The sequence below is a fragment of the Pollicipes pollicipes genome, unplaced genomic scaffold (assembly GCF_011947565.3).
Source record: "Pollicipes pollicipes isolate AB1234 unplaced genomic scaffold, Ppol_2.1 Scaffold_5724;HRSCAF=6776_pilon_pilon_pilon, whole genome shotgun sequence".
NCBI lineage: Eukaryota > Metazoa > Arthropoda > Thecostraca > Pollicipedomorpha > Pollicipedidae > Pollicipes > Pollicipes pollicipes.
In genome coordinates, this window is record NW_023596746.1 from 29,007,875 (window position 1) to 29,034,637 (window position 26,763).

At 48.5% G+C, this 26,763-nt stretch overlaps 1 protein-coding gene across 1 annotated transcript; it reads right to left on the bottom strand.

Moving 5' to 3' along the window:
- Positions 1-2,831: 2,831 nt before the first annotated feature.
- LOC119103920 (ankyrin repeat domain-containing protein 54) lies at positions 2,832-11,999 on the bottom strand. The gene is made up of 6 exons (XM_037227618.1): positions 11,906-11,999; positions 8,392-8,731; positions 5,460-5,564; positions 4,803-4,921; positions 4,090-4,359; positions 2,832-3,730 (listed from the first exon to the last, which is right to left on the bottom strand). The coding sequence occupies exons 2-6, from the start codon at positions 8,714-8,716 to the stop codon at positions 3,530-3,532; spliced, it is 1,020 nt and encodes a 339-aa protein (XP_037083513.1). The 5' UTR covers positions 8,717-8,731; positions 11,906-11,999; the 3' UTR covers positions 2,832-3,529.
- Between the last annotated feature and the right edge of the window lie 14,764 nt (positions 12,000-26,763).

The following is a 26,763-nucleotide window of genomic DNA, read 5'->3' on the forward strand; positions in this document are numbered from 1 at the left end:
GACTAAGTTGAGTGTGCAGGTGTTTTGGTTCACTTGCCATACAGTGTGAGAAGTGTGAGTTCTTTAATTTGTTAGACTGCACCATGGCTGACAACTTCTGTGATTGATTGCCGGAAACACCTCATGTTTAGGGCCGTAGTGATCTTTGGGTTCATATACTAGAAGTCTAGTTTAAGAAGAGGGGGATGTAACGGTTGGGGCTCAGCTGAGCAGTTCCGGCGGCAGGGGAGTTGTGTGATCAGCTGGGCAGTTCCGGCGGGCACGGGGAGTGCGCGCACCGCGGGGCGTTAGCGGGTGGCGGCCAGAGGGTGCGGGCGTGGTGCGGTTTGCTGAGATTGAAGATTGGCTGGTGTTTGGAATAACGACAAGAGATTTTCGAAGACGGACGTTGACTTTTTGAACGAGTGAAAACGAGGACGAACGCGAGCACAACTATATATATATATATATATATATTATATATATATATATATATATATATATATATCTATATATAATATATATATATATAATAATATAATATATATATATATATTATATATATATATATATATATATACATATATATATATATATACTATATCTCTCTCTCTCTCTCTCTCTCTCTCTCTCCTCTCCTCTCTCTCTCTCTCTCCTCTCTCTCTCTCTCTCTCTCTCTCTCTCTCTCTCTCTCTTCTCTCCTCTCTCTCTCTCTCTCTCTCTCTCTCCTCTCTCTCTCTCTCTTCTCTCTCTCTCTCTCTCTCTCTCTCTCTCTCTCTCTCTCTCTCTCTCTCTCTCTCTCTCTCTCTCTCTCTCTCTCTCTCTCTCTCTCTCTCTCTCTCTCTCTCTCTCTCTCTCTCTCTCTCTCTCTCTCTCTCTCTCTTCTCTCTTCTCTTCTCTCTCTCTCTTCTCTCTCTCTCTCTCTCTCTCTCTCTCTCTCTCTCTCTCTCTCTCTCTCTCTCTCTCTCTCTCTCTCTCTCTCTCTCTCTCTCTCTCTCTCTCTCTCTCTCTCTCTCTCTCTCTCTCTCTCTCTCTCTCTCTCTCTCTCTCTCTCTCTCTCTCTCTCTCTCTCTCTCTCTCTCTCTCTCTCTCTCTCTCTCTCTCCTCTCTCTCTCTCTCTCTCTCTCTCTCTCTCTCTCTCTTTATGTCTTTATGCCTGTATGTCGCAAGGGGTCTATGTGATCCCTTGGGACCGACGACCATGGGCCCGATTGGAGTGTCCGAAAAGTTTGTTACGTGCGTTGCTAGCAGTTTTCGACACCCTCATAACAATGGTGCCGTTTGTTTCCAGGCGCATTACCTGAGCTGTAGAGCGATCAGCGGATAACACCAGCGAACTGTTGACCATTGATGACGTCACTGTTGCTGTATGATATAACTAAGACGATCGATGCTGCCCGAAGCGAAGCTGAGGCCAATGGTGTTCTTTGAGGTTTTCTCAGAGGGTTAAGGAGTAACGTTATCTATATCAACAATGTACCGCTACTGCCCGCTGATGAATGCGTCATTCATTTTGTTAAATTGATCTATAGAGGCAGTGGATGTAAAGGTAGCGAGTGAACGGTTTCAAAGGCTTCGCTCTTACAGACGTCACCGTTTTGCTTTCGTAAGCCGAGAAATAGACCTCATATAATTTTCGTATAATTCTGGCCGGATGCAGGCCGTCACAGTCCGCAGAAAGCCCCGTCCCAGCCCGCGTCTAGAGGGACTGCAGGCGCAAAAACGGCCGCACGGGCGAGGGCGACCTGTATCGTGCATGTTAACCGAACCGCGACCACTTGGGGCCCGGAAGAAGCGAACCAGTGAACCAAGTGGATATATCTGATATACGGCAAAGCAGACCTGACGTCAAGCTAAGTCAATATGGGGCGAGACCAACTGCCATGCAAATGCATCATGAAGTAGCTGCAATATTCATTTATCGCGATGACGGTTTCGCCGTAGCTTATCTTTGTTCTGAACAGAAGACGGCTGTTCCCGCAGATGCGTGGCTGATTGATAGACAACGGACAGCCAGCGTCGCTTGTCAGCGCAGTGAAGGCGGTCTCACAGTGTCAAATGGTACGATTTGATTGTTCTCAACTTAAAATGGAGCCAAACCATCCTGACCTACAAAAATGAGTGACCAAATCCGAGGAATTTGGGGCTTTCGATGGGTTATGTCTGTTTCTCCTCCGCCATGCTAGTCCTCAAGTGCATCTCCCCCCTCGACAAAAAACCCGCGGCTCCGCCTCCGGTTCGGGTGCAATGCTCTTAGAATCGGATTGTCTCAGGAAGTTATAGCAGCGTTTGAGTTCCCGGGAAACTAGATATTCCATCGTAACCAGTATGTCATCAGCAAAACATGACTGCTCCTAGGAGTTAGGAAAACTGTACGGGTCCGGCTTTTGAGATCTTGCGTTCTCAAAAACACCGACCACTGGAGGTCATGGTTGTTAACGCGACGGGAATTGAGAAAACGCGGCGTTTCAGAATTCGTCACAAACCGAAACCACAGCTTAATATCAGTTAATCGTCACCAACATATTGCCATTTTTGCATTTCGACTTCCGTCAGAATGCATTGGATTGAAGCATCATAGCTCTGATCCACTCCATGTCCGAACCAAGCAAAGTGGCAGCTCAGGGGAAGATCTTGAACAAATACGCCGGGATGGAGACGGCTATCAACTTTCAACGCATTTAGAACACACAAGCTTAAAATTGCTTAAAGCAAAACATGCTATGTCTCAATTCGTTTAGTTGGCATATAAGTTAAAGGTCGCTTTGGTGTCCTAACAGTCTTAAAAGCTAATTATCATTAAACAAGGAAGATAACACATTATTTAACGGTGTAAAAGCACAGCATACAAGTTATTCCAAAGATTTATTTCAATTTCAAGAAGCAATATGAAAACAAATTACGACCCATTGATTGCAAAAATCCGCTCCTTCGCTCCATGCCAATGGTAAATATTGACACCTTTCAATCCGATGAGCCTTTGCCTACACTTTGTACTCACGGCACCATCGCCACTTACCCAACAGCACGGGGCCCAGGACATGCAGCTGCACATGATTGTCAAGCGATACTGCGACAGACAATCGCCAAATGAGTGTCGAGGAAGTCCACTGCGTTAAAACATGACAAAAACACCGCTAACATCGAACAATACAAACACAGTTTCCAATTATACAAAGAAGATCGCAGGCCACAATACGCGGACCATATACCTCGAACGGCTGATATCACGAAATTTTACTTACAAAATGCAACACTGTCACCAGTTTATCCCTTTATAGCTGATCCTGTTCAAGGAAACTCATGGGTGTATGCAGATGTGCTCCATGGAATAAGCATTTCTGCAGACAACACAGCAAACACCGCACGGGCGCTGCTGACTCAGCTGAAAGATCCTAGGTAGTGCACCCTCTTGACCTTAGCGCGTCCAACATCGAGAGAACATCGCACTACGTTCGTGACACCTGACATCGACCCGCATCGAGCCAAGCCAACACTTTAGGCCCGTTTCCAGCACTCCCGACGGTACCCCTAGCGGCCGACCCTGCCACTACGTCTTCTCCTGGCTGCCGCTCGATGTCAGGCTCATCTGGCGCAGCTCGGCGCTGACGTCGCTGAGCGAGGGCGCGCTGATGGTGAGGTTCTCGATCTGGTCGAGCACGCTGGCCAGGCTGGCCGGGTCGGTGTCCGGGGTGGCCAGACCGGTGCGGCCCGCCGACGAGCCCAGCGCCGACTTCACCAGATCGTGCACCTGGCGACGACGGTGCGGATCATGTCAGCCGACCGTCCAACGCTGCTCCAACGACTGAATCCCCCCCCCCCCCCCCCCCCCCCTTTCTCTTCGCACGGAACACACCACTGAAACACCGGCCAAAACGCTGTGTGTTAAGGCCGGAGGCCTCGGCACCAATAGAACGAGCTTAGGCTGTAAAACAACACACAACAGACGTTGAACCAACAATGGTCTTATAATTCGGCAGTTGCGCACAGAGCTTTCTTTGGCATTCCAAAACGAAGAGCAAAATTCTGACCCGTCCCACAAGTCGTCACAAGTCGTCTCCGGGCACCGCCACATGCAGAGCCCCACGCCCGCGCGCCTACGAGTCTCACCGCCTTCAGCTCCTCGATGTGCTTGTCAAAGTCGAGCGTGCCCTGCACCTTGAGGCGCAGCACCATGTTCAGCTTGCCCCTGGCCAGCTGGAGGGCGGACATGTTGGCGCCGTTGGTGCACCAGACGCTGGCACCGGCGGCCAGCAGCTTCTGCGTGACGGCCCAGCGGCTGGTACAGACGGCCAGGTGAAGCGGCGTGTTCAGGCGCCGGTCCTGCGGGTCGGGCCGCGCGCCAAGCGACAGCAGCAGCTCCACCATGTCGCTGTACCCCTGCGGAGACGGGACGGCGGCCGGTGAGGCCCGCTCCGGTAGAGCGGCCGCTGGTGCCGCCCGCTCGCAGGCGGCTCCCAAAGGCCGGCCCGTGCTACACGCCACACGCCAGGTCCGGTACAGCTGATCCGATGCGGTTTAGATAGTGAAATACCGCGATTTCACGGTGCCTTGTCTTTAGGACTTACCCATCCCATATAATAACCTAAGAGCCCCAGCCGCGGCTATCTACGACGGTAAAGCCTCGGGATTTAATAACACCTGCGAAAAAGCAAGCAGCAAACCACAAAGAGAACACCCCACAGCGAATCCTAAGCGAGCAGGTACGCGATAGGCACCCTGGCGCATCCCACTCTCACGCTACCAGGGGTGTCCGAGCGGCGGCGAGGTGGCGAGGCCGCCTCCGACGAGCGGCGAGCACAGCGGCCCAGTCAGCCACACACCTGCGAGGCGGCCACGTGCAGCGGCGTGCGACCCAGCGCGTCCGGCTCGTTCACGTCCGAACCCATGGAAATCAGCTGCCGCGCGCGGTCCGTGTCGTTGAACCGCACCGCCCACATCACTGCAAGGGCGCCAGCACGGAGTAACGCCTCAGTCGGCAGGCAAACGGTCATGGCACATGTCTCCAAGTAGGCAATAATGTCGCACGGCCCCTGCAGCTGATCGTCGGGATGACGAAACTTGCGCGTGTTGCGCCTGATCTACGGCACAAAACAACTAGCGCGCATGCATCACGTAAAGGATCGGTGCCGAGATATGATGATTTTTACCTCTGCGGCATGCTTCACCATGCTGAGTCACAACATAGCTAACGCTACTGGACGCTTCCAGGGGGTTGCAAAGATCCCATGGAGCTTATCTTTGTTTCAAAACACAAACAAAACACGTAAGGGCGGACGACTGATACGTATCGAATAAGAGCTATTCGGCCTCACAATGATCCCCACCTGAAGGCCAACGACAAAGGAGGCACGCAACTTCATTACCATGCCAGCTCTGTCATGGCTGCATGCGATCACGTATCACACGAGATCACAGCAGCACCAGGTACCTCCGCCCGCGCTCCCTCTCCGCGGCGCCCACCTGGGCGCGGCACTCACGGTTGGCCTGCAGCTGGCGGTCCTGGCGCAGCCACTGCACGGCCAGCCGAGAGACGCGCCGCCGCGCTGCCAGACCCGACACCTTTCCGCCGCACGACCCCTGGGCTGGAACGGTGAAACAGCGGCGTCGCGTGATGGTGGACCCACGCAGGCCCCGACACCTCTTGCCTCGCACGGCTCCTCCACTAGCGGACAGGGAGAGGAGGTGGAAACAGGCCCGATATCTCTGCGTCGCACGGATCCCGGGCTGGTGGTCTGGACCCAAAGGGGGTGGGGGGGGGGGGGGTCAGGGTGAATAGGTCCGACATCTCCGCGTCGCACGGACACCAGGCTGGCGGACGGGACGCGGGGAGTGGGAGTGTCAGGGGACGACGCGTCTGCGCCAGAACATGTTGTAAGCCAATGAGCAACGGTGGAGTAACAGACTAGAAAAATTAAATATCAGGCATTGCTAGCGCCACAATGTATTGAGCGCTGAGAGGAACAAACGATAACGAAAACAACTTACAACATGTCGGAAATTGCTAGGAAAGCGGATGGAATATCTAGTTTTAACATCTAGCAGGGGAAGAGCCCCTTTTGTGCGCCCTGGTAGCCCAGCTGGTTAGATCGCTAGTTGAGTTGCTCAGTAGTTCAGTTGGTTAGACCAACGGGTGCCGCCTACGGAGGCGGGCAGGCGGCGTCTCCCGCACAGCACCATTACCTTCGGAATTTATCTCCTTACAACGCTTTACCTCCGGAACTGTGTGCATTGTCGCGCCGTTTATTTGTTCTTTGCTTTGATTTGTTTATGTTCTATTTGTGTACCGCGCAATCGCTTTGCTGCAACTTTATAACTAAATATGTGCGTGCTGTGAGTGTGCGTGCCTGAGGTGCGTGTTGTACGCGTGGTTTCGACATGTCCGTGCGTGATTGTTGCTGTCAGTGTCCTTTTTAACGTGCCTCATCTCTTAACTACATCGGCTCAACACTCAGAGCAGCCATTTTGTGTTGGAGAGCGTTTTAAGCGTCAATGCATTAATGCATGCATATAGTAAACGATGCGTCGCGTGGACTTTTATCCCAGAAATACATCTTATCAAAAAGTTCGGAATACATCTTCGAAAAAAACTGCAAGTCCAGTGCACTCAGGGGCAAAAAGTTGGGACAGTGTCTACCAGCTTGTCATAACCAAGTCCTGGAAGACATTACAGGCAAAAAAAAGACAGCAGAACCTTCTGAGGTGTTTTTTGAAGTAATTAATCCGGTAAGTGTTATGCGGTAGTACAAAATAACGCGGCTGTTCAATTTAGCACGCAACTACACTTCAAGATCTACCATGGACTTTGACTTATTCAAACTTCATGAAGATCACCGAGTGGCAAAAAGTACAACCTAGAGTAATGCTTTATGTGGGAAAAATGTGAGAAAAAAACGATGTGAGAAAGAGAAAAGTCTATGGCAGAAAAAACACTGGAAACATACGGGAGCAGATCGGGCTGCTCATTTTCAGAGGCCGAACCTGGGTTTTTACGCCAGCCCGCCGTAAAACTAGAAGAATGATATCTCAGTTACCCAGAACACCCCATAGACCCGTCCTCTCCCCTGCCCTCGGGACAAACAATGAAAACATGGGAATGGCATGCATATGTCCTGCTCTCATATCACTGTGTGGCTTATGGCCTTTATGAAGCTTGTTTTAGACTGGATACAATCACAACACCTGAAATGCGGCATCCTTCTGTATATTATTCTTGATTGCATTTATTTAGACCAATTGGAACATCACTTAGTGCCTACTGACTTCAGGCAGAGTTTATGCTGCTCCTTGCCGTTCAAGCTTCTTTACTTGGTATCCTGCGTTTGCGTAACTTTCTGGGTGATGCGCAAATATATCTGAGTGGTAATACTTTGCTTGCAACTGGGTACAGAAAGCGCAGATGTCATACCTAACAAGAGCTATCGGCAGTAGGCCTGTAAGAATTTTGAGTACACGTCCAGGTACTAATTGGTGCACCAATTGCACCAGGCAAAACATACATTGTTTAGGCCCGCTGCTGTATCAACATGCTGTTCTGTAGTTATAACCACATTATAGTAGAAAAGCATTGTAACTACAATGTGGTGATAAAGGTATAAAAAGAGAAATGTTACGACAGCCTTTCTGAGGATATCTCCGTAAACGCCAGTCTTAACCGCTAAGAACCCGAAAGTGACAGAAACTTTTCCAGCTTTTTTCAGTTTCACCCGGCTGATACGAGAAACTTCTGACAGCTCAGTTGCTTATAGCACAACTCACCCAATTCACCTTTTCATTCCATGTGCCCGATGGTGGCGGCCGCAATGAGGATCAGGTGCCGTCAGCGGGCACGACAGCCCGTGCCGAGCATTGCGGCAAGTTAAGCTTTCGCCGCTAAACCATACCGCTTACACGGCATTGCACGATCCGATGGTAGGGCCAGGGGTTTCATAATACGCAACGCTTACAGTGGGCAGTGATTGCAGACATCCATTCAATCAAAAGTTCAGAGCAAATCGTTTTAACAGTGCCAATCCTACAGCCAACACGAGTATGTTTTGAGGTGCCCAAAGTAAGTAGCATCGTTCCACCACTCAAGCCGGCGGATGTACCGAAAGTCACTTGATTCAGGTCTGGTTCGAAAACTCAGTTCAATACACCAAACGAATGCCTGTAGTCGACAGCCAGACGTGCTCCCCGGTTCCATCGACATGAGGACTTTACCACCGCGATGGCCATGGAGCGTGAGCAGTGTACAAGACTTCGGTGATGTGGCGCAACAAGCGCCTTGGGCCAAAATGTCACCAGGATCACGAAAAGTGCAGCAGGCACAGCCGCGCGCTCCGTCATTAGCAGTCCCTCCACTCACGCTAAGACAGCCAGTGCGTCCCCACCCACTCACCATAAGGTGTCCAGGTATCCTCGCCCACTCACCGTAAGGCAGTCCGGGCAGCCGGGCATCGCAGCCCAGCACCAGCTGGCCGCTGGGCGCGAAGCTGGGCAGCACCAGCAGCGCCGGCGAGCTGATGGGTGGCAGCGCCTCGCGCAGGTACTGGCTGACCAGGAGGGCGCGGTCCACCGAGACCCGACAGTCGGAGCACCGTTCGGAGGAGGCCGGGGACGCGGCGGCGGACGGAGACGCGGCCGAGTGGACGGTAGCTGGCCGGTGCGGGCAGCCGGACGGTCCGGCCGCCGTCGCCGCCGCTGCTGCTACTGCCGGCAGCTCCACGTCGGCATCCTCACGCGGCGGGCTGTCCATGACAGCTGGTGAACGCTGGAACGGAGATGCTGATGTTGATGGTCGGGAACAAGCGTGATGCTGGGATTGAGCTGCACAATGAATCATGGCTTTGTGCCTGTTCTAAATAAATTTTCGCTAAATATGTTCAAAAATGAAGTTTTCACTTGAGTATCAGCAAAAGTGTGTCACATTTGATGGGACCTTTCTGATCCAGTATTAAGGTCCAGCCAGAAAGGCTTGTAAATGTACTGAGCTTAACTATTTATGATACAGAGTTAACATGCGTCCGGGTGGCCGGCTAGGTACCCCTCGCTCGGGTGGGGGTGGGGTGGGGTGGGGTGGGGGTCAATTTAACCCTCTGAGAGCTCAGGAAGTAAGAAAGCTAGAAATATCAAAATTACTGGGTGTGTTGACCTGTATGTGAACTCATTTCAGTCAAAGTTTCAGGTTCCTAGGTCATGAACTTCGGGTCAAAAAAGGTCAAACAAGGTCAAGTTCCAGGTCGGTCTCCAAAGTGCCCCCAGAACCTAGATAACTGTTTCTAAGCAGAAGCTCTCATGCTCATTGAAGGTAAGTGACCAATTTTGAACTTTTGAAGGACAAGGTAACCAAAGTAATACAACATTGCTATGAGTTTTGCATCTGACTAAGTGACAAAGATTATGCTAGACAGTATGTTCTAACACAAAATGCTGACCTGGGTCATTTTAGTTTAATGACCTATTATTACCTCTAATAAGCCCACGGAAGACGTGTAATGCAGTTCCTGCTATCAATAAATTTTAAATGGATGCCAGAAACTGTCCCGTACAGCAAGCCCTAGAGTAACAAAACAGGTTGGTTTTGACCTTGGTGTGAGCTTCATACCTGACCTTAGGCCAATGTTATTTGCTGGTTCAACTGTTGTGTTGCCTAAGAAATTATCTCAGAGATGCCTGGCTTTGTCTGACACTCTGATGTTGGATCAGACTGAAGGATTCCCTAGAAAATGCGTTCGCTGAGACCATGGCCTAACTTTGACCTGCCACATGTCAGCGACCGGACAAGGTACATCTAAATCTTATATGTCAAACAATCCGCTATTCAATTATCTACAGCTATGCAAAATTTGGTGTGGCTACACCACGCCGTCCAGAAACCATTCTGGAAAACCTTTGAGGGGGCCAATTTGACCCCCACCCGAGTGCGTGTTAAAGTCAAGGGTTGAGGTTAACAAGTTCAGATTCAACAATGGCATGTGACATGCTGTCAAACAGGCAAAAGCTTGTTTTTTGAAACAGTTAACAAATGTTTTCTGACAATGAAACCCAGATATGTGACTTGCTTTATATTTGTTGGCTGTGTGCTGAGGTGTCTGCTGAATTGTTCTACACATGGAGACAAAATACAGCATTCCTGACTAAACCAAATATGTTAAGGCAGTGCATGTGGTGGGTGGAATATGTGACAAAGCAATTAAATGTTCAGCAAGGGTGTAACATGTTGTATGGAGGGCATCAAGGGATACATGTTTCTTTGCTGACAATATTTTAGTCAGATATGACTATTCACATATCAATTGATTTTGAAGCATTAACTCATCACTAAATACTGCACTTCCTGCACTCCTTGGAGGTGAAGATGGAGATGCAAAAATACATGTGTGCTTTACCACACACAAGTCATGCCATCTGATTAAATGCTGATTATCAGACACTTGCTTTCTGCTGATTTCACTACCACACTTTTTTGACACCTTGCAGCCTTGTTCGCCTGCTGGACAGGCATTGCACATGTACATTGGGAAGTTGATTTTCTTTTTCAGCATGAAACTGTTCACATTATAAAGTGTGCATAAAATGCCTATCAGTCCTGGTCACAGCATACTAGTGCACCAGCAACTTATGTCAAGTGTCTATGATTAAGAGCCTAGCAGAAGCCCATTTTCCATGCATGTGAGGAAACTAAGATCACTCTGTAAGTGACAGATGCCCACTACCAGAAACTGAGAGCTATCTCACTGATCAGGCTAAGCATCAATGGAAACTGATCCTCAAGGTATCATGCAATATTAGGGCACATCTTGTCAATGCCCATGTTCTTTTTTAAATGTGAATAGGAAATCAAATACCAAAACTGAAGAGGAAGTGTCATTACTCATTCAATCTAGTGGAAGTTGTGTACCCTTTGACAAATAAATTATATGTTACATAATCATATCACATTTGACAAATGTTATATAGCACCAAAGCAAAACAGGCCTGTTCTTGTCACTCCTCCAAATTAAGACAAGACAAGTTTGGAGGGGTTGGAACACTGAGGTCTGCTGCAATGGAGATAAGAATGATGTTTGAAGTTGAGTTTATGAAAATATAATTAGCATCTTAATATTTTTGTAATCACAATGACAAATATGAGACTATGAACCTAAAATATACTCTACCTGCATCATTTTGCATGCCAGTCCTTTGTTTGTTGTAATGTCAAATGGTCCAAAAAAGCATATGAATGAAATGCACTATCCCTGTCAACCATAACCTTCCCCAAACTGCCTTTCAATTCAGAAGTCAGGGGACGTTACCTACAAGCTTTGAGGAGCTTGGTGGAGGTTGGAGGAGCCACAGGAAAAATCACATTAGCTTGGAAAAGCTTGAAGAGGATAGAGGAGGCAACAGAAGCAATAAGAACAGGGCACACATGTCATATGATGTGATAAGAAATTGTGAGCTACCTGTATACCTGACAAATAAGAAATAGAAGAAACTTCTTTCCACATCATTTTTCTTTGATCTTTGATTTTAACAATATTGTGAAAAATATTAACTCTACATCCTTTTCTTCTTAACTCTTGTAATAACTTGTATTGCTGATATGGAAACCTTCCATGCTATTCCCACTTCATATCGCCTTCATACTGATATTGCCTTCATGCGTTTCATATTGATGGACATCTATAATCCACAAGCCTAACTCAAAGATATAACCACACAGGCATCTCAAACTATACCAAAACATAACACGAAGTGCAAATGTCCATCTTGACCTAAACACTTGTTTAGAATTCAGGGAGGTGATTTACGAAATGGCAGTTAGCCCAAAAATGTGTTACACCTGCCTTGTCATTAATGAAGGCCTGAAAAGGTAAATTCTATATCAAATACGGTTCCAATAAAACCTGCCACAGTATGGATATCAAAAGATGCATCATGCAGCCAGAAATATACTCACGTGTATGATTCTCAGCGGGTCCTGAGTGCTGTGCCAAAATAACGTTTTTCAGATTTACACAATATACAAGCCCAAAGCGCAGCTGTGTTACAGTCACGGCGCGGTCATATGTTACTATCAGCTGATTGTGTTATATGACATCAGCAGTGTGCCGCGAACTACGATTCAATAGTTAGTAGTGATGGCACGGACCGGGCGCCTGGTGCTGTGCAGTGTGCACGGCCGCTGATTCGCCTTCAGCTGGGTGGGCCATTGACACCCACCCCACTCAATACCCAATGTGGCCCCCCAACGAGGAGGTTGCCCCCAGCCTCATCGCGTTAAGTACAAAAAGGCTAATGAAAATGAAAGCTCAAAATTACATGAATTATCAAGAAGTTTTCTGTTATTTGTTCCACAGCTGATGTGATCAAAGAAAAGATGTCTGATTTCATATCCTGTGTAGTGCAGCTCACTTGACTAATCACAATTCTAGAGTTCCTCGTTCGTACCGTGTTTACTTGAGTATGTTCTGTTTTCCTGCATGATGCATAGTTTTGATTACACGGTTAAAATGTATCGCTGACTTTGCTCTTCATACTGTGGCATTGTTTGCATATTTTAATCTGAATCAACTTTAATCGATGTTTAAAGCTTTGCCGACCACAGCAAGATGCGTTATTCTTCTCTGCGTATCGGAAGATGAAAACGAACTGGTCTAGCATTATGACCCAAACACGGTGCCAAATTATAAATCGTTAACGTTCAGAAGAAAGGTACTGGGTTGTGTAGCTTTAGTTTAAGCGCTGCATCTGGTAGACCAGAGGTTCGGGGTTCGATTCCCCGCGGTGCCCGCCCCTCTTGCCAGGGTAAGAGGCAGGCGACGCCACACAGTCTGAGCAGCTGAGTGCCTCGCAAAGCCAAGAGATCTCAGGGGGTCAAATTGACCCCCACCACCCGAGCGAAGGGTATCTAGCCGGTCACCCGGGAGCGTGTTAACAGTCGCGCACATCAGCTTGCGCTCTTTATTCCCACAACGTTTAACAACGTCTGAAGAAACCTTAAATCGACCCTACGTCGATTACCGGAACCTGGTTCCTACCATCGACGCCAAGCAAAATGATAATGGTGCCCAACGCCGACATCTTTCGCCGAGACCGAGCGAGGAAACAGATAAGGGCAGGGATGTAATTTCCCATCCGGTTGGGGGGGGGGGGGACCTCACACTCATTAACGATTGGAGAAACGTGGGTCAAATCCGGAGGGAAACCTCCTGTTTAGTGTCTTCGGGACCAGCTTTGCCCCGCTCCGACCCCAAGCCTATTTTACGAAATCGGATTCCTGTGGTGGAAGTTTGACCACCGTGACACGCGGTAGATTCGCCACCAGATTACCCCAGCGTCAGGTCTGGAGCTCAGCGTCCATTTCCCACGGAGGGATAAGGTCGTGGTCAGCGATTTACAAAGATCGGGTCACTGAGTCAATGAGGGACCCTGTGTCATTCTGGGGACCACAGTACCTAACGAGGGTCCTGTATGGGCAAAGGGCCAGAATCGGTCATGGGCAGTTTTCGAGGGGTCCGCAGACGGGCCATAAGTGCCCCTCGTAACTGGCGATCACGTGCCGGATTAGATGGCACAAACGGCTGACTGCAAGTCGCGTTTAAGACCCAAGCCCGCAGGGCCGGACCCTCAAGTAAGGGTCAGAGGGCCTCTTGCACCGACTGGGAGCATTTTGAGACAGTCAAAAACCACCTACGTCTGAGCCTGCGGGCCTATTTCGCAACGAGGGACAAGGTTGGGGCCCGCGATTGGCATTGGTCAATGCAAAATGGGCTAAACAACCCTGAAATAATTATGGCTCCTACGTCGGCCAGGGGCCCACAGTGCCTAACGGAGGGTCCTAAGTCGGCAAGGGGCCCCGAATCGGCCAGGGAAACACCTGCTGGGCAGGGACGGGAACGGGACCCAAATGCTAGACGGCCCCTGGTGGTTATCGAGGCCCTCTGATAATGAAATTAGATATGATAGTTTACGATGAGGGTCCCCATTGAGACAATGGAAGGTCCAATGACAGTCAGAGACTCCAATACAGAACAGGGAGCTCTCCATACCATTCCGGTCAAGGGCTCATTATGCTGAACTGGAGTCTGCCAATTATTGGACACCTGCAGCGATAGGGGCTATTTTAGTGTCAATGAAGGCCCTCTCGTCTATCCAAGGTCAAACACCCGGATCAGGGGCTCCAGCGTCAGGCAGAAGTCCAATGTATAACTGATCCGTTTCAGGGCTTCCGTATCGACCTGGAGACCCCCTCCCCCCGTGTCGCCAGTGTCCCTAGTGTTCTATCCACTGGGCCCATGTCCGCATAAGGTAATGGGTTTCCTAGGATGGATCAAAACTAGGCCGAAAATGAAAAAGACCAACACAGACGAGGACGTCCATCCTTGTTACGAATCAACACCTGAAACACAAAACATGAACAGGTTTGTTCGTTCGAGTTTGAGTTAGTAATCTGAGGAGCCAGAACACCAATGGCCGGGGTCACAGTTACCAGCAAACCGAGCGGTGTTGGGCGCTGCACCAGCATCAGACGGGCAGCGAACGCATGGTGCGGGAGAACAGCCGTCGTTAAACAGTGCTTCCAAAAGTCTCTCAAAATAAAGAAGTGGTGTTCAAAAATTACGTTCGGGGTGTACTTCACCTTGATATTTTGGGGCTGTCTTCTGAATAGATAAACACCGACAGCAACGCAGATGTGGAGATTCCACCTTTACTTGTCTAGTTCCAATATAAAATTTCAGCACTGGTTCGTGATACTGTGAATGGTAATGCGTTCATATTAGTTGAAAAAAGTGTACAGGTGAAACATACTCACAGATTACCTTCTCAACCACAAACTGACATTCTAAATGGTTCAACAGTACTTCTGTCAGAAACTATAATGTTCTCACCCGCCCGCTGGTCACCGCCTAATATCAGCCCCGGGGCCGACGCCGCGCAGCCTACGGGCGTCTGCAATGCCCGGCATTAGGGTTTGGCTCTCAGGTTGGCGACCGTGCATTGTCAAAAGTGTGTTACGTATTCTCCGACTTCTCAATTCTAAATAAGGGTTGAGCCTTCTCAGACGAACACGGACTGACATTTCAAAACAAATATATGACCTCATTTCAATATACAATGTACGCTCACTATCATCAACGGTCACAATGTCTCCGTTCAACCCAGAAAAAATTATGGCACAGCGACTGATGCTATCGCTTAGAGTCCCTTGAACCATTGTACAATGAATAGGGCCTGCGTTTCATTCCATACAATTATTTAGCACTTGGCTTCGACAGTTTGTTGACTTTGACATACACACAATATGGTATTTTTTGGCGCCTCCTGCCTTCTGTTTCAGTATAAAGATAAATATTGAAATACAACAATGCAAATGGTGCCGCTCGAAATCAAGCGGGCCATATCTGGTGGTGCTTTGGGTAGGTGGCCGTTCACCAGGAGAGGGCCTTTTGTCATTCCTGAGGCTCTCTGCGTTTGCCTGGATGAGTTTATTAGGTGTCAAGTATGGGTACATAGACATACTTGCATGTTCACTGAACAGCCGGTTCAACTAGCGACGCTTTTAGAATCAACCTGCGTTGCTAGTGGCATTGACATTGTGGGCGTTTCATTTGCCACACATTTGAACTGAAGCGGGTTGGGGTCACTTCCACTTCAGAGGCACAAGGGCTTGAAACAGCCGTCACCCAGAGAGCAGAGTAGCTCTGCAATGGTTTTTCAATCAAACGAAGGGGAAATATATTCTCAACAGGAGTGCAGCTGTCTCGCCGTATTTGGGGAAAGATTCAAGGCCACTTTTGGAGATGACGCACGGAGGAGTGCTACCTTTTGTGTTATGTTGACTGAAATGACGATGTTTTATTAATTAAATTTTGGTGCGTCGTAAACCAATGCGTACACAGGTTGTGATAGCGACATATTATGCTGACAATTATTCTGTGAATACATCAACAATTTAACACAATCACATGAGTACATGGTGGTAAATTATGCACATATTTCGCTTTTTGATATGAAAAAAAGAGATACAACTTCACTCCTTCAGCTCTTACTAACAAGTGCGTTTATAAGAAATGGAAGCAAACTGCTAGGCTTCCATATATGATTGCTGTGGCTACGCGCATGAGCTTTTAAACATGCAGTAATTGTAGGTTTGTATATATATATATTATATATAATATATATATATATATATATATATATATATACATATAGATATATATACATCTACAAAATGTCTGCTACGTGTGTGTGTGGTGCGTGTGTGATGTGCGCTGTGTGTGTTGTCGTGTGTGTGTGTGGGTGTGTGTGTGTGTGGTGTGTGGTGTGTGTGTGTGTGTGGTGTGTGTGTGTGGGTGTGTGTGTGGTGTGTGTGTGTGTGTGTGTGTGTGTGTGTGTGTGTGTGTATAATGGATGCCCAGAACATTTGTGAACAAAATCCGGGTTTCCCGTACCTGTCCCTTGTGGCGACTTCCAGGGCTCTAGTCACTCGATAATTTTGGTAATTCTATTTCCGTGTTTGCGCACAGTTCTGTATACATGTAACGGAGAGATAGCTTTGAGCCGAAGGGGTTCGGCAAGATCATGCCGCCACACGTTAGGTATGTTCTCTCTTCAGTGGTTACTTGTTGCGAATTCATGAAGTTCTTGTTTGGCAACCAGAAGCGCAACTCTGTAAACCTGTCGTAAAAATAAAAACGCATCTGCATGGAATCACAGGGTGTGATCTCCGATTTCATTGAAGGGAGGGCTGTGGCTCTCCCAACTTTGAGATCAATGTAAACGCCTGCCTCCTATCCCACTCATGGCGGTGTGGGTGGCTCGAGTCGCTTGGGCACTTGCCTTTTGCTTCTTGATGGGATGGCCTGCAGCTGTTGGCAATGGCCTCTCGTGATGAGTGTAGGTCAGAGGATCGCGTAAATTGTGCCGAGTATGGCAGAAAGTTAAACGTTCACCACAAAATCCTGCTGTTCACATGTAATTTCACAATGAGATGAGATCGGTGTTCGCACAACAAGCATTGTGTAGCTAGAGGTCTGATCACAGAAATTCTTGCAACGAAAATGTTCCAGCTAGATTTTTGAAAATCGGCTAAAGCAGGGGAACCCGTTTTTTGGCGTAATGTTGGCATTGGTGTGAGCATTTTCTCCGCTCAGCCCCTCTCCCCTCCACCTAACGCGCACTTGTGATGCGAAACTACACCTTATGGAATCTGTGTCGCCGGGTTTTTCCTGCGACAGTGCAATGCGAATAAAATGAAATATTCCCCATTCCATCGGGGGAGGGGGGGGGGGGGGGTGGAGGAGGGGCATTTCTGCGACGTCATTTCGGTGCTTTGGGGCCCAATTCCCAGGATAAGAACAAGCCCAATTTATCCACCAATCTAACCTATTTCCCTGCCTAAGCGGGAGTGGGGGAGCTAGCTGACTACAAAGTCGGGCTGCGCCGGAGCCTCTCCAGCACTACACATTAAACTACACCCCTGATTTCGATCAACATGAAAAGCATCATATCTGCTAATTGCGAAAAGACCGCAGATTATGATTCCAAACTGGGCCCATATCTCGGCCACCTGCGCCGCATCGGCACGAAATCATCACCGTTTCATGGATGCCATCGCGTTGGTATTGGCAGGATGTGGATGTTATCCTACGACCGGTCACGCGCGCCGAGCGAAAACAACAGATCAAACCTGCCCTGCTCGGGTTGGGGCGTTTCCATTGACTGCACGGGTGTCGATTTGTATTTTCGGTGAGGGCCGTGCCCCCCCCCCATGTTCAGTCCTCCTCCCCCCCCCCCCAGTGCTAGCTTGCCCCGCTCCCAATGTTTTTGACTGGATGCCACAAAATGCGTATGTAAAAGATGACTATCACGCAAAGATTGCCTTCTCTGATCTTATTCCGTAGTGGCGTCGATATGGAGCATGCAGCAGACAACTTGATCCCGCAATCTCCAATTATTTCCTCAAGTGTTGCGTGACTTTAGGAAATGGGGGTTAAACCCTGTTATGCTATTAAGCCCTGTTATTAAACCTTGTTTTTCTGTGAAACATAATCCCAGATGTTTATTCCCGCAGCCTAAGCATCAAACCGACGCACATGATTCACTGGTCTCATGAAGACTTATGTGCCAAGCGTTGTTTTGTCTGCTTCTCATGGAAAGCTACGAGCCTCGCATTGCTTTACCTGAAACCTAACTTTCTTTACTGCATGGCCTCATCAGAAAGGAAAATCGGGTGACAGAACGTTGTTTTTGGAGCGCCATTGCTACTTTAGAGCATAGGATCAGCCATGCAATAGGATATGTAAAAGACATAACAGAAAATTAGAATTTTGCCGGACAAGTTATGAAGGATTACTTGATGAAATAAGATAATGCATGCAGTCCGAACCACCGTCCCATCATTGAAATCAAGGTTTAAGGGACATGTTCTGCCGCAGGCCCTTATCAAAATAGCACGAAAGGACCTTTACTGTGCCATGCAATCAGTGTAGGCAGGGGGGGGGGGCGCAGGGGGCACATGCTCTTCCCCCTTCGGACCTCTCGGGACCAATGATTAAGTGCCCGAAAGGCCTGCCGAAGGTCGCATCCGGGGGTCCCGGTCCGCAGCGGGTCGGGTGATCCAATGCCAACCAGAGGGTCATGTGCACTGATCAGGGGCCCCTTTGTCAACAAGGGCCTATATGTCGGTTAGACACCAACAGCAACGCACATTGCTCTCTGGCGGCATGGGCCTGAGGGAGCATTTCCCAAGGAGGAAGAAAGCCTGGACCAACAATTTGCATTGGCCGGGGTCGCAGCGTCTGTAAGGCCCGTAAGTGCCTAACGGGTTGCCCTGTGCCTGTGTTGGCAGGAGCCCCGAGTCAGCCAGAGGCAGTGTTCGAGGAGGCCGAAGAGCCTGGAGGGCCCACCGGGTTCGACGTCAGGAGCCCGATGGGAGGGTCGAGTTCACGACGGGCCGGTCGGAGTCTTGTTCAGGGGCCCCAGCCTGCGGAGACGGGCCCTCGAACAGCAGTCAGAGGGCCCTTTGCACCCGATTGGGGAACCCCTAAGTCGATATGGACCCATATGTCGGTCAGGCACAGTTAGTGCCGCGCAGTCGGCTCCGTGTCGTTACGGGCCTGATGGCCCACTTCCGAGTCAGCAACGAAGCCGGGGCCATTTACGCTGATCGGGGCTCCTGTATCTGTCAGGGGTCCACAGCGCCTAACAGTGTTGGTTAGTGGCAGCTAGCCTGCTACGGACGTTGTGCTGGAGGGCTCCTCGGGACCAAAGATCAAGGGCCCGATTGGATTTATGTCCGGCCCCCATCCAAGGTGTCGTGACCTGAAATGTCGGTCGGAGGGCTTTTGTTAGGGCTATTTTATTAGGGTTCCCTATCCCTTACACATGGGGCCTCAACACGGAGCCAGACAGTCGGCTCCACGTCCGTCTGAGCCTTTGAGACCCATCCCTCAAACAGGAACGGGACAGGGCCCTTGATTTGCAACGTTCGGGGTCCTTGGCACAGTGAAGGGCTTCTGTTAGGGGTCAGGGGTCTCCTCTAGGGTGTCCTAGGATCCTAGGGTGTCCTAGGGTGACCCTCTGTCAGTGGTCACAGTGCCGAACAGGAGTCTTGCGGTGACAAGTGGCCCTGAGTTGGCCAGGAGCGGTGTTTGGGAGGGCCCGAAAAGGGACCGAGGGGTCTCTCGAGACTTAAAGCCAGGGGCCCCGATTGGAAGGCTGAAGGGCTTGAAGAGCTGTTTGTAGGTCACATTGAGGATCCCCCCGTAGGGTCGTGATCTCAAATGTCCGTCAGAGGACCTCTTGCATCGATGGGCTCCGAAGACAGAGCGTTTCTGTTCTTCGGTCATAGATCACCAACACCGAACAGTTGGCTACGTGACGGTCAGCTGTGGTGGCCCATTCCCAAAGCGGGGACAAGGTTGGACTCGCCATTTACATCGGTCGGGCTCCTGCAACAAGGCGGGATTTCTGTACCGTTCAGGGGCCCACAGTGCCTGACAGGCTATTCTGTGTCAGCAAAGGGCCTCGAATTGGTTGAGGAAAGATTTGCTCAACCGGGACGAGGATGACTCCTCGAATGACAGAGGGCCTCGTGCGTTGGTGGGGTCATTTGGCAATGAAAGAAAACATGGTGAATTACGATTAGTGCCCACATTGAGGTATTGGAAGGATCCGTGTGAGTCATGGATCTCACTACCAAACAGTTGGCCCTCCAACCCAGTGCCCGCATAGGCCCATTAAGCCGAACTGGAGTGTATGTGCCAATCATTTGACTACCCGCGGCGATCGTTGACGTTGTTGTGTTAACAAGGATCTTGCGTCGATCCGGGGTCAGCTGTGCGGGTCAGAAAGCCTCCCGCATTAGGAGGGGACTAATAGGATGTGACGTATCCCTCCAAGGGTACTCGGATTGGCCAGAGGATCCAGCCCCGAGTCGCCTGAATGATAGCCCGCAAACAACCCGCGGTGGAACAGAATGACCCTTCAGCCTTTGAACAATAATGTGTTCCGTCATGTTATTCTCAAAGGGGTCCTTTTCCGAGAAAGAAATAAGTGATTTCCCTATTCTTAAAAAGTGGGTCGAAATGAAATAAAAAACGCACAAGGCCACTCCAAGTTTGCCTGAGAACGTTCATTCTTCTGTCGAATCGACAAGTGAAACAAATCACATCAAAAGTTTGAGCCTGCGCGCTGCAATCTTTGGAGCAAGGTCAGCGATGTATTGGGTTGGATTTCCGTAAAATTGAAATGCACTGGTCACTGCAACTAATGCCAGGCGGCGGGCGCCGAATGCGCAAGAACGATCGCCTTAAATAATGATTCTGGATGTCTCTCAAAATAATTTCATGCTGCTCAAAGATTAGGCCGATGGCATCTTTTGAACAACTTTAAGACTGTACTCGGAACAGATTAACAGCTACAGCAACACGAGAAAGATATTCTCCCTTTACTCTCCCAGTTTTATCACCAGATTCCAGCAGCACTTCGCGGCGCCGTACAGGCCAATCCGTTCTTATCAACGATCTAAAAATCGCATAGCTGAAATATACGCCCAGGCTACCTTCTAACCGAACGATTTGATGTCCTAAAGCGTTCAACGATACTTCCTTCAGAGGCGTCATCATTTGCGTCCACCTTTTGGCCACGTCCTAATATTAGCCATGGGACCGACGCAGCGCTGACTGGAGACTGCAACGCCAGGGGCCGAGATTTTGTTGCAAGATATGCGAGCGTGCATGTTCAAAACTTCGGTACATCAGCTGCATCACTAATCGATTTTAACTGAATGTTAAACATTTCCATACAAAAATGGCTCAGTCGATAAATTGCTGACCCATTTTGATCTGCAATCTACGATCGCATATTTCTTGATACCTCTGTGTAATTCAGATAAGATTCTGACAAAGTTTCTGAGCTCTGTCGACTTAAAAAGAGTTCACTAAACCGCACTGCAGATGAAGAGCGCCGCTGATTTATTTATTTTTCGCTTTACGCATGATTTTTCAAAGTTGATTTACTATCAACTCTAGGCAAAGCTGATCTCACGGCTGCTGTTGGTTTCCATTCCAGGTATAGAAGGAAAACATGACAAATATCAAAGAAAAACATGCCCTCATTAACAAATGAGCCATATCAGACGATCTTGTATTGGGGTGACCTTTAAGCATCAGAGAACCCTTTGCCATTCCTGTGCCTCTGCTGTCAAGGCTCTGGCTGCGCGCCTGCATGCAATTACAGGACTCTCGGTGCGATCAGCCCTACCCTGTCAAGTCGACGGCCAAGTGGGCCTGTTCGGCGAGCCATATACGAACGCTTGTTTTGCAAGGTGGACCCTCCACCAAGCGTTTCGCCACATCACGAGCGTGGTCAGCATAACTTCAGCTGACCTCAGCTCCACCAAATTTGGGCTTCGGCAACGACGATCGGTGCGCCTTCGCGGCAATAGCTTTTTGCAGTCATTTTGCGCGTTGTAGCCAACGGGCTGGTAGAAAGGCAATGCCTGCTAACCGCCACATTCCTACTTTTTCCAATGATGTCGCCTGCGATAAATCAGCCATGAACAGTTGAACTCGGATAGATGTATGCCACCATTAAAAACAACATTGGTATTGTTTTACACGTCTTTGCGCACCCACACTTGCCCTTCACTTTTGCCGGCAAAAAGACAGGAAGCTTGAGTTTCATCTTTAGCCATGGTCATTGCATTTTGAAATAGTCACTTGCATTCTATTACGATTTCCAGGGAATTCAGATTTGGTTTAGATGAAACTTTTCGACTGCAAAGGAAAAGTGCATCGCGGTGCGCAATATAATTGATGATGCCCAATCTTATGCATTTAAGTGAAAGCATTTTGTAGGCTGGTCTGTTACTCTTCTGATGTTGAGGAAGAGCTAGTCCACGTGAATTAAAATGCATTACGAGGATATGCATACATTTTTTCATGGGCATTTACGCACGCCTTAAAGAACAAAAATTTAGCGCTCGCACGGATGGACGTTTGATTGCGACACGCTCGGTAGGGGAGGGGTAAATTTTACCCCTGAGAAAAAAACGAGAGCACCGGAAACACTAAATTCATAAAGTAAGAGGCCTGTGTATGAACTCAATCGTGTCAAATTTTGAAAAAGACTAAGTCAGAATGCCTGTTGACCTTTGGGTCAGATAAGGTAAAATTCCTGCATCGCGACCACCGTAGTCATGACAACCACCGTGTGCATCCCCTCCTGGCGTGAACAGAAAAAAACGTTGGTGATTGGCCAAGTGGACAAGGGCCTGCACCGAGAAACGCGTCGATTGAAGTTTGACCAGTGCCTCACATGGATCATGTGATACTTTCATTCCTAAGCCGATGCGCGCCTCGGAACGAGCCACTGGGGTAAACGCCAATGGGAGAGTAAAGCCATACTTTACGTTTTATTGAATTCGCGAAATAATAGCTTCGTTCTCACGAGATTCTTGGCTATGCAGTGTCTCAAGCTTTGGAAGCATTCATTGCAAAAACGTTTAAACACATTACTGCGTTACAAGCATTACAAATGACAAACGTTAAAAAAGCAAGGCAAAGTAAGTTTATTTATTTCACAGTAGTGAGCATGCAGTCAACTGAGATTTCTCCCGCGTGTCTGGCTGCTTCAAATAAAATTCTGAGTATTCAGAAGCAGTTGGAGATGTGGCGTTGCTGCTCAAATCAGATGCGTTTGATGTAACATTGAATGGAAAATAAAAGCGTGGGATGCTCCATTAAGCCTTAAGCTGTAGCACCACTTTGAACGATTCCACAAGAATTGTCTTCGTTGTAGTCGTAGCCTGACTTTCACCTCCTAGGTCAGCGACCTGAGCATGTAATCTAACTCTCCATACCTAAAGATGTTACTGACTTGTCTACAGCAATGCGAAGCTTGGCGCGGTGTAGCGGCGTCAAAACTTCGTCTCTAATATGGCCGCATGTTTACTTTTTGTGGAAACGTATGTTATCGCATATAGCTGCGCACCTGCGACGATAGAACATTTACGCCACATCGGTCAGAAATTACTCTGGGAACCTCAGAGGGGAGGCGTCAAATTGATCCCCGACTCGAGCGCGCATTAGAAATAATTAGGCACAATAATTAGCAATAACTAGGCGATAACAGTCCTATTAATAGTACAGGAATTTCCTGCAAGACAGTTACAGCGAACTCCCCTTGTTATTTTTACAGCATATTTCCTTAGGTACCAAATGAAAGCAGTTTGCTTTCAGCGTAAATCTCATACATGTATTGGACAATGTCACTCTTGATGCCATGGCAAAATGTGGGGCCGAAATGTGATCGGGTGCCAATTGAGGTAGAATTCTTCGCGCAGCACCGCATGTCACATAAATCTTAACTTTCATAAATGCACTATTGTGCAAAGGAACGGGGGAGCACTGTGACCCAATTCAAGGAGAAAAAGAAATTGGAGTAGGGTGTGCAATTTGGCCGTTGGCTTGGCCCTCAAACCCGGTACCCAGATACGTTCATGTAGTTGGATGTTTGCCTCCCACAGAGACGTAAGTTTCTCGTAGATAGCGTGGACCTTCCAACATAAAAATCCTCCTCCCCTTGTAACAAAAAATCATGGTTGATCTCACCACTACGAAATACAAATCAAAGCAGCTGAGCAAATCAACCTTTTTTGCAGATTTACTTTTTCATGGCTAACCTGATCTCAGTCCCCAACCAAAATGCTTGCCCCCTCCATGACCGCAATGACCTCACATGACCATAGACGAGCGCCTTCGGCGCCTTAAGGTGGCCTGTAAACTTGCCTTTACTTGCCCATCAGGAGCGCGCGTGCGTCCCGTCCCAGCCCCTGCATACACCTGTACATGCTACTATGCTGCTTAGATTTAAAGACGTTACAAACTGTACATTACAACCATGTCCTGCCTTTCAAAAAATGAGCTAGATCCGGTGAGAGAAGAGGGGAACAAGTAGGTTGCCGGACCTTCGGTTCGCCCCTCCCCCCTCCCAATAATTTATAAAATTGACATCACTGCGAAGTAGTGTCAGCCTCAACAACCGAGGGGATCGAGACGCGAAATCAGCCGCATAGTTTTGGTAAGTGCACCGTTTACAGTCAGCGCTCTGTCTCTATACAGTCGGGCCCGTAGGGGCGCTAGGATATGAGCGGAGTCCGACCGGTGTCACCTGTTTTAGAAACCGAACACCAGTACATCATGATGCATTTTAAAGCGAGGACAGTCGGGACAAAAAATGCACAGGAGTAGTTGGAGCTCACTGGCACCATCATTCACCTAACATGCTTGCGTTTTCTCGATCATCTGGTCGTGCTGGCCAAATGTCAGCTGTCTCCGATTTCGTAACTTTGTCAATTGACTTTGCCATGCCTGGCCGGAGTTCCAGACCTAAATCAGCCGATTTTATATACATTTTTCACCGTTTTCATGTTCAGGCCATTTAGTGTGTGGAGATGTCCTATCAGGAAACCTCCGTCTGCTAAACTCTTGCGGAAAAAAATTTGTCATATTAGGCCAGATCGATCTTATACGGCTTTCCAAACATCACTGACTTTATTACATCGGGTTTCGTTTTATCTACGTAATGACAATTGATTGTTGTCATTTCTGCAGGGATGTTGCCACCAGGGCGCAAGAGATACAGCCACCCCCTTCCCATTTGACAATGGTGGGGCAGCGTATTTTGTTGTCCCCGGGGGAATTAACGATGCCCCGCCATGTCGAGAGGAGGTCACAGGTCATCGAGACGGACTGCTCCATAAAACAAGGAAAAGGCTAAGGCATACGCCAAGCAATACGTATAATGCGCCAAATGCAGGATGCCCATTGAGGGGCCAATGCCTATTGGTCGACGGGAGGCCCCAGTGGATTCAAAGAGGCCCATCAGATGCATAAAATGCGTCATGAAAAACGCCAGCCGAGGAGGAGACAGAATAAGAGAAAACGGATGCCCCGCTAGCCTCGAGGTTTCATCGAATAAATGTACAGATCTAAAAGATATACAAAAAATGGAAAAATTTGAGAAAAATTGTAGATTTTGACTGGGATAGGAGGCCACTGGATCTGCCTCCTGGATCTTGGAAAAAGTCGTTGGCATTGCCCCTTCATGTCTGGATTATCTCGTACGTTCATGGCGCACAAGGCGTCTTCTGGTAGAATACTTACTTCTTTGCATAATAACAACTTCATGCAACCCAAGTCAACCACGACTATGCATGACATGCCCCGAATTCCTCTAAGCCTGTGAGGAGAGTTGGGTGAGCTGCATCATGCCCAAATAATGGAGTGCAGTTCTTTGTGACGGTTGGATGTTTTAAGTCGCTCAGCTGAAACACAACAGGGCCCAGTGGTAACAGTGTCTTTTCTGTCCCCGACGCAATTTGGAACAGCCTAAATCCCCTCGTAAGCCAACACTATCAGAAATCGTTTACGTGCATCAGCTTTCCTTGTACGAAACTGCAATGCGTCAAACATCAGACGCATTTTTTCGGGAGTTTGATTTGCACCAAAGTGTCATTTGCTGGCCATGCCAAAAGTCCCGGCGGTTAGGACGTAGGTCTTAGTGCACGAGTGGCCAGCGTAGCGGGCTTGAGGCTAATCCAAATAAGGCTAAATGCTAGGCTAAATGAGATATGAGCACATTGGTTCGGTTCAAAGCTGAGGCGTCGCAAGTACGGACAAAGGCGAATGCATGCTTGGCCAGTGGTCGTATTACGACCATAAATGGCATGTAATAGTCCTCATGCACTATTCCACGACATACTGGGGCACAATCAGTGGTGAAGAGCGAGCTTTTGCAGCGCTTAGTCCACCGATGAAAACACTATTCCTCGCTTTGTTCCCATGTTGCACACTCTTTTTCATGTTACAATCTACGTTATCTCACGGTGAGGATTATTGTGTTGTTTGTTATCACAGCTCAGCACAGCACAGCACAGCACAGCACAGCTGTCTATGACGCCAGTGTCTGAAATTAAATTTAATAGCTATTCTTATCTACCAAATCCATGTTTCTGCCCTTGGCAGTCCGTGCTTAGGAAACCTTTACTCCCCAATTTAACCCCCAAACAGAGATCCAACACTGAATAACCCATTTCATGGCCTGGGTTACACGGATGGCGAGAGTTATGTTAGGTTTTAAGCAGGACAAGGTTTTGTCGCCGAATGCGTTCGTCTAACAATTGTTTTCCCTTACCTTTTGTTATTTACGGACTTAAGCACGATGAGCGTTTGTCCTCTACAAACGCTGGCCCGGAAACCCGGCACATGACCCCGCCCCCCATCACTTGAACAAACCAGCGGGTTGTGT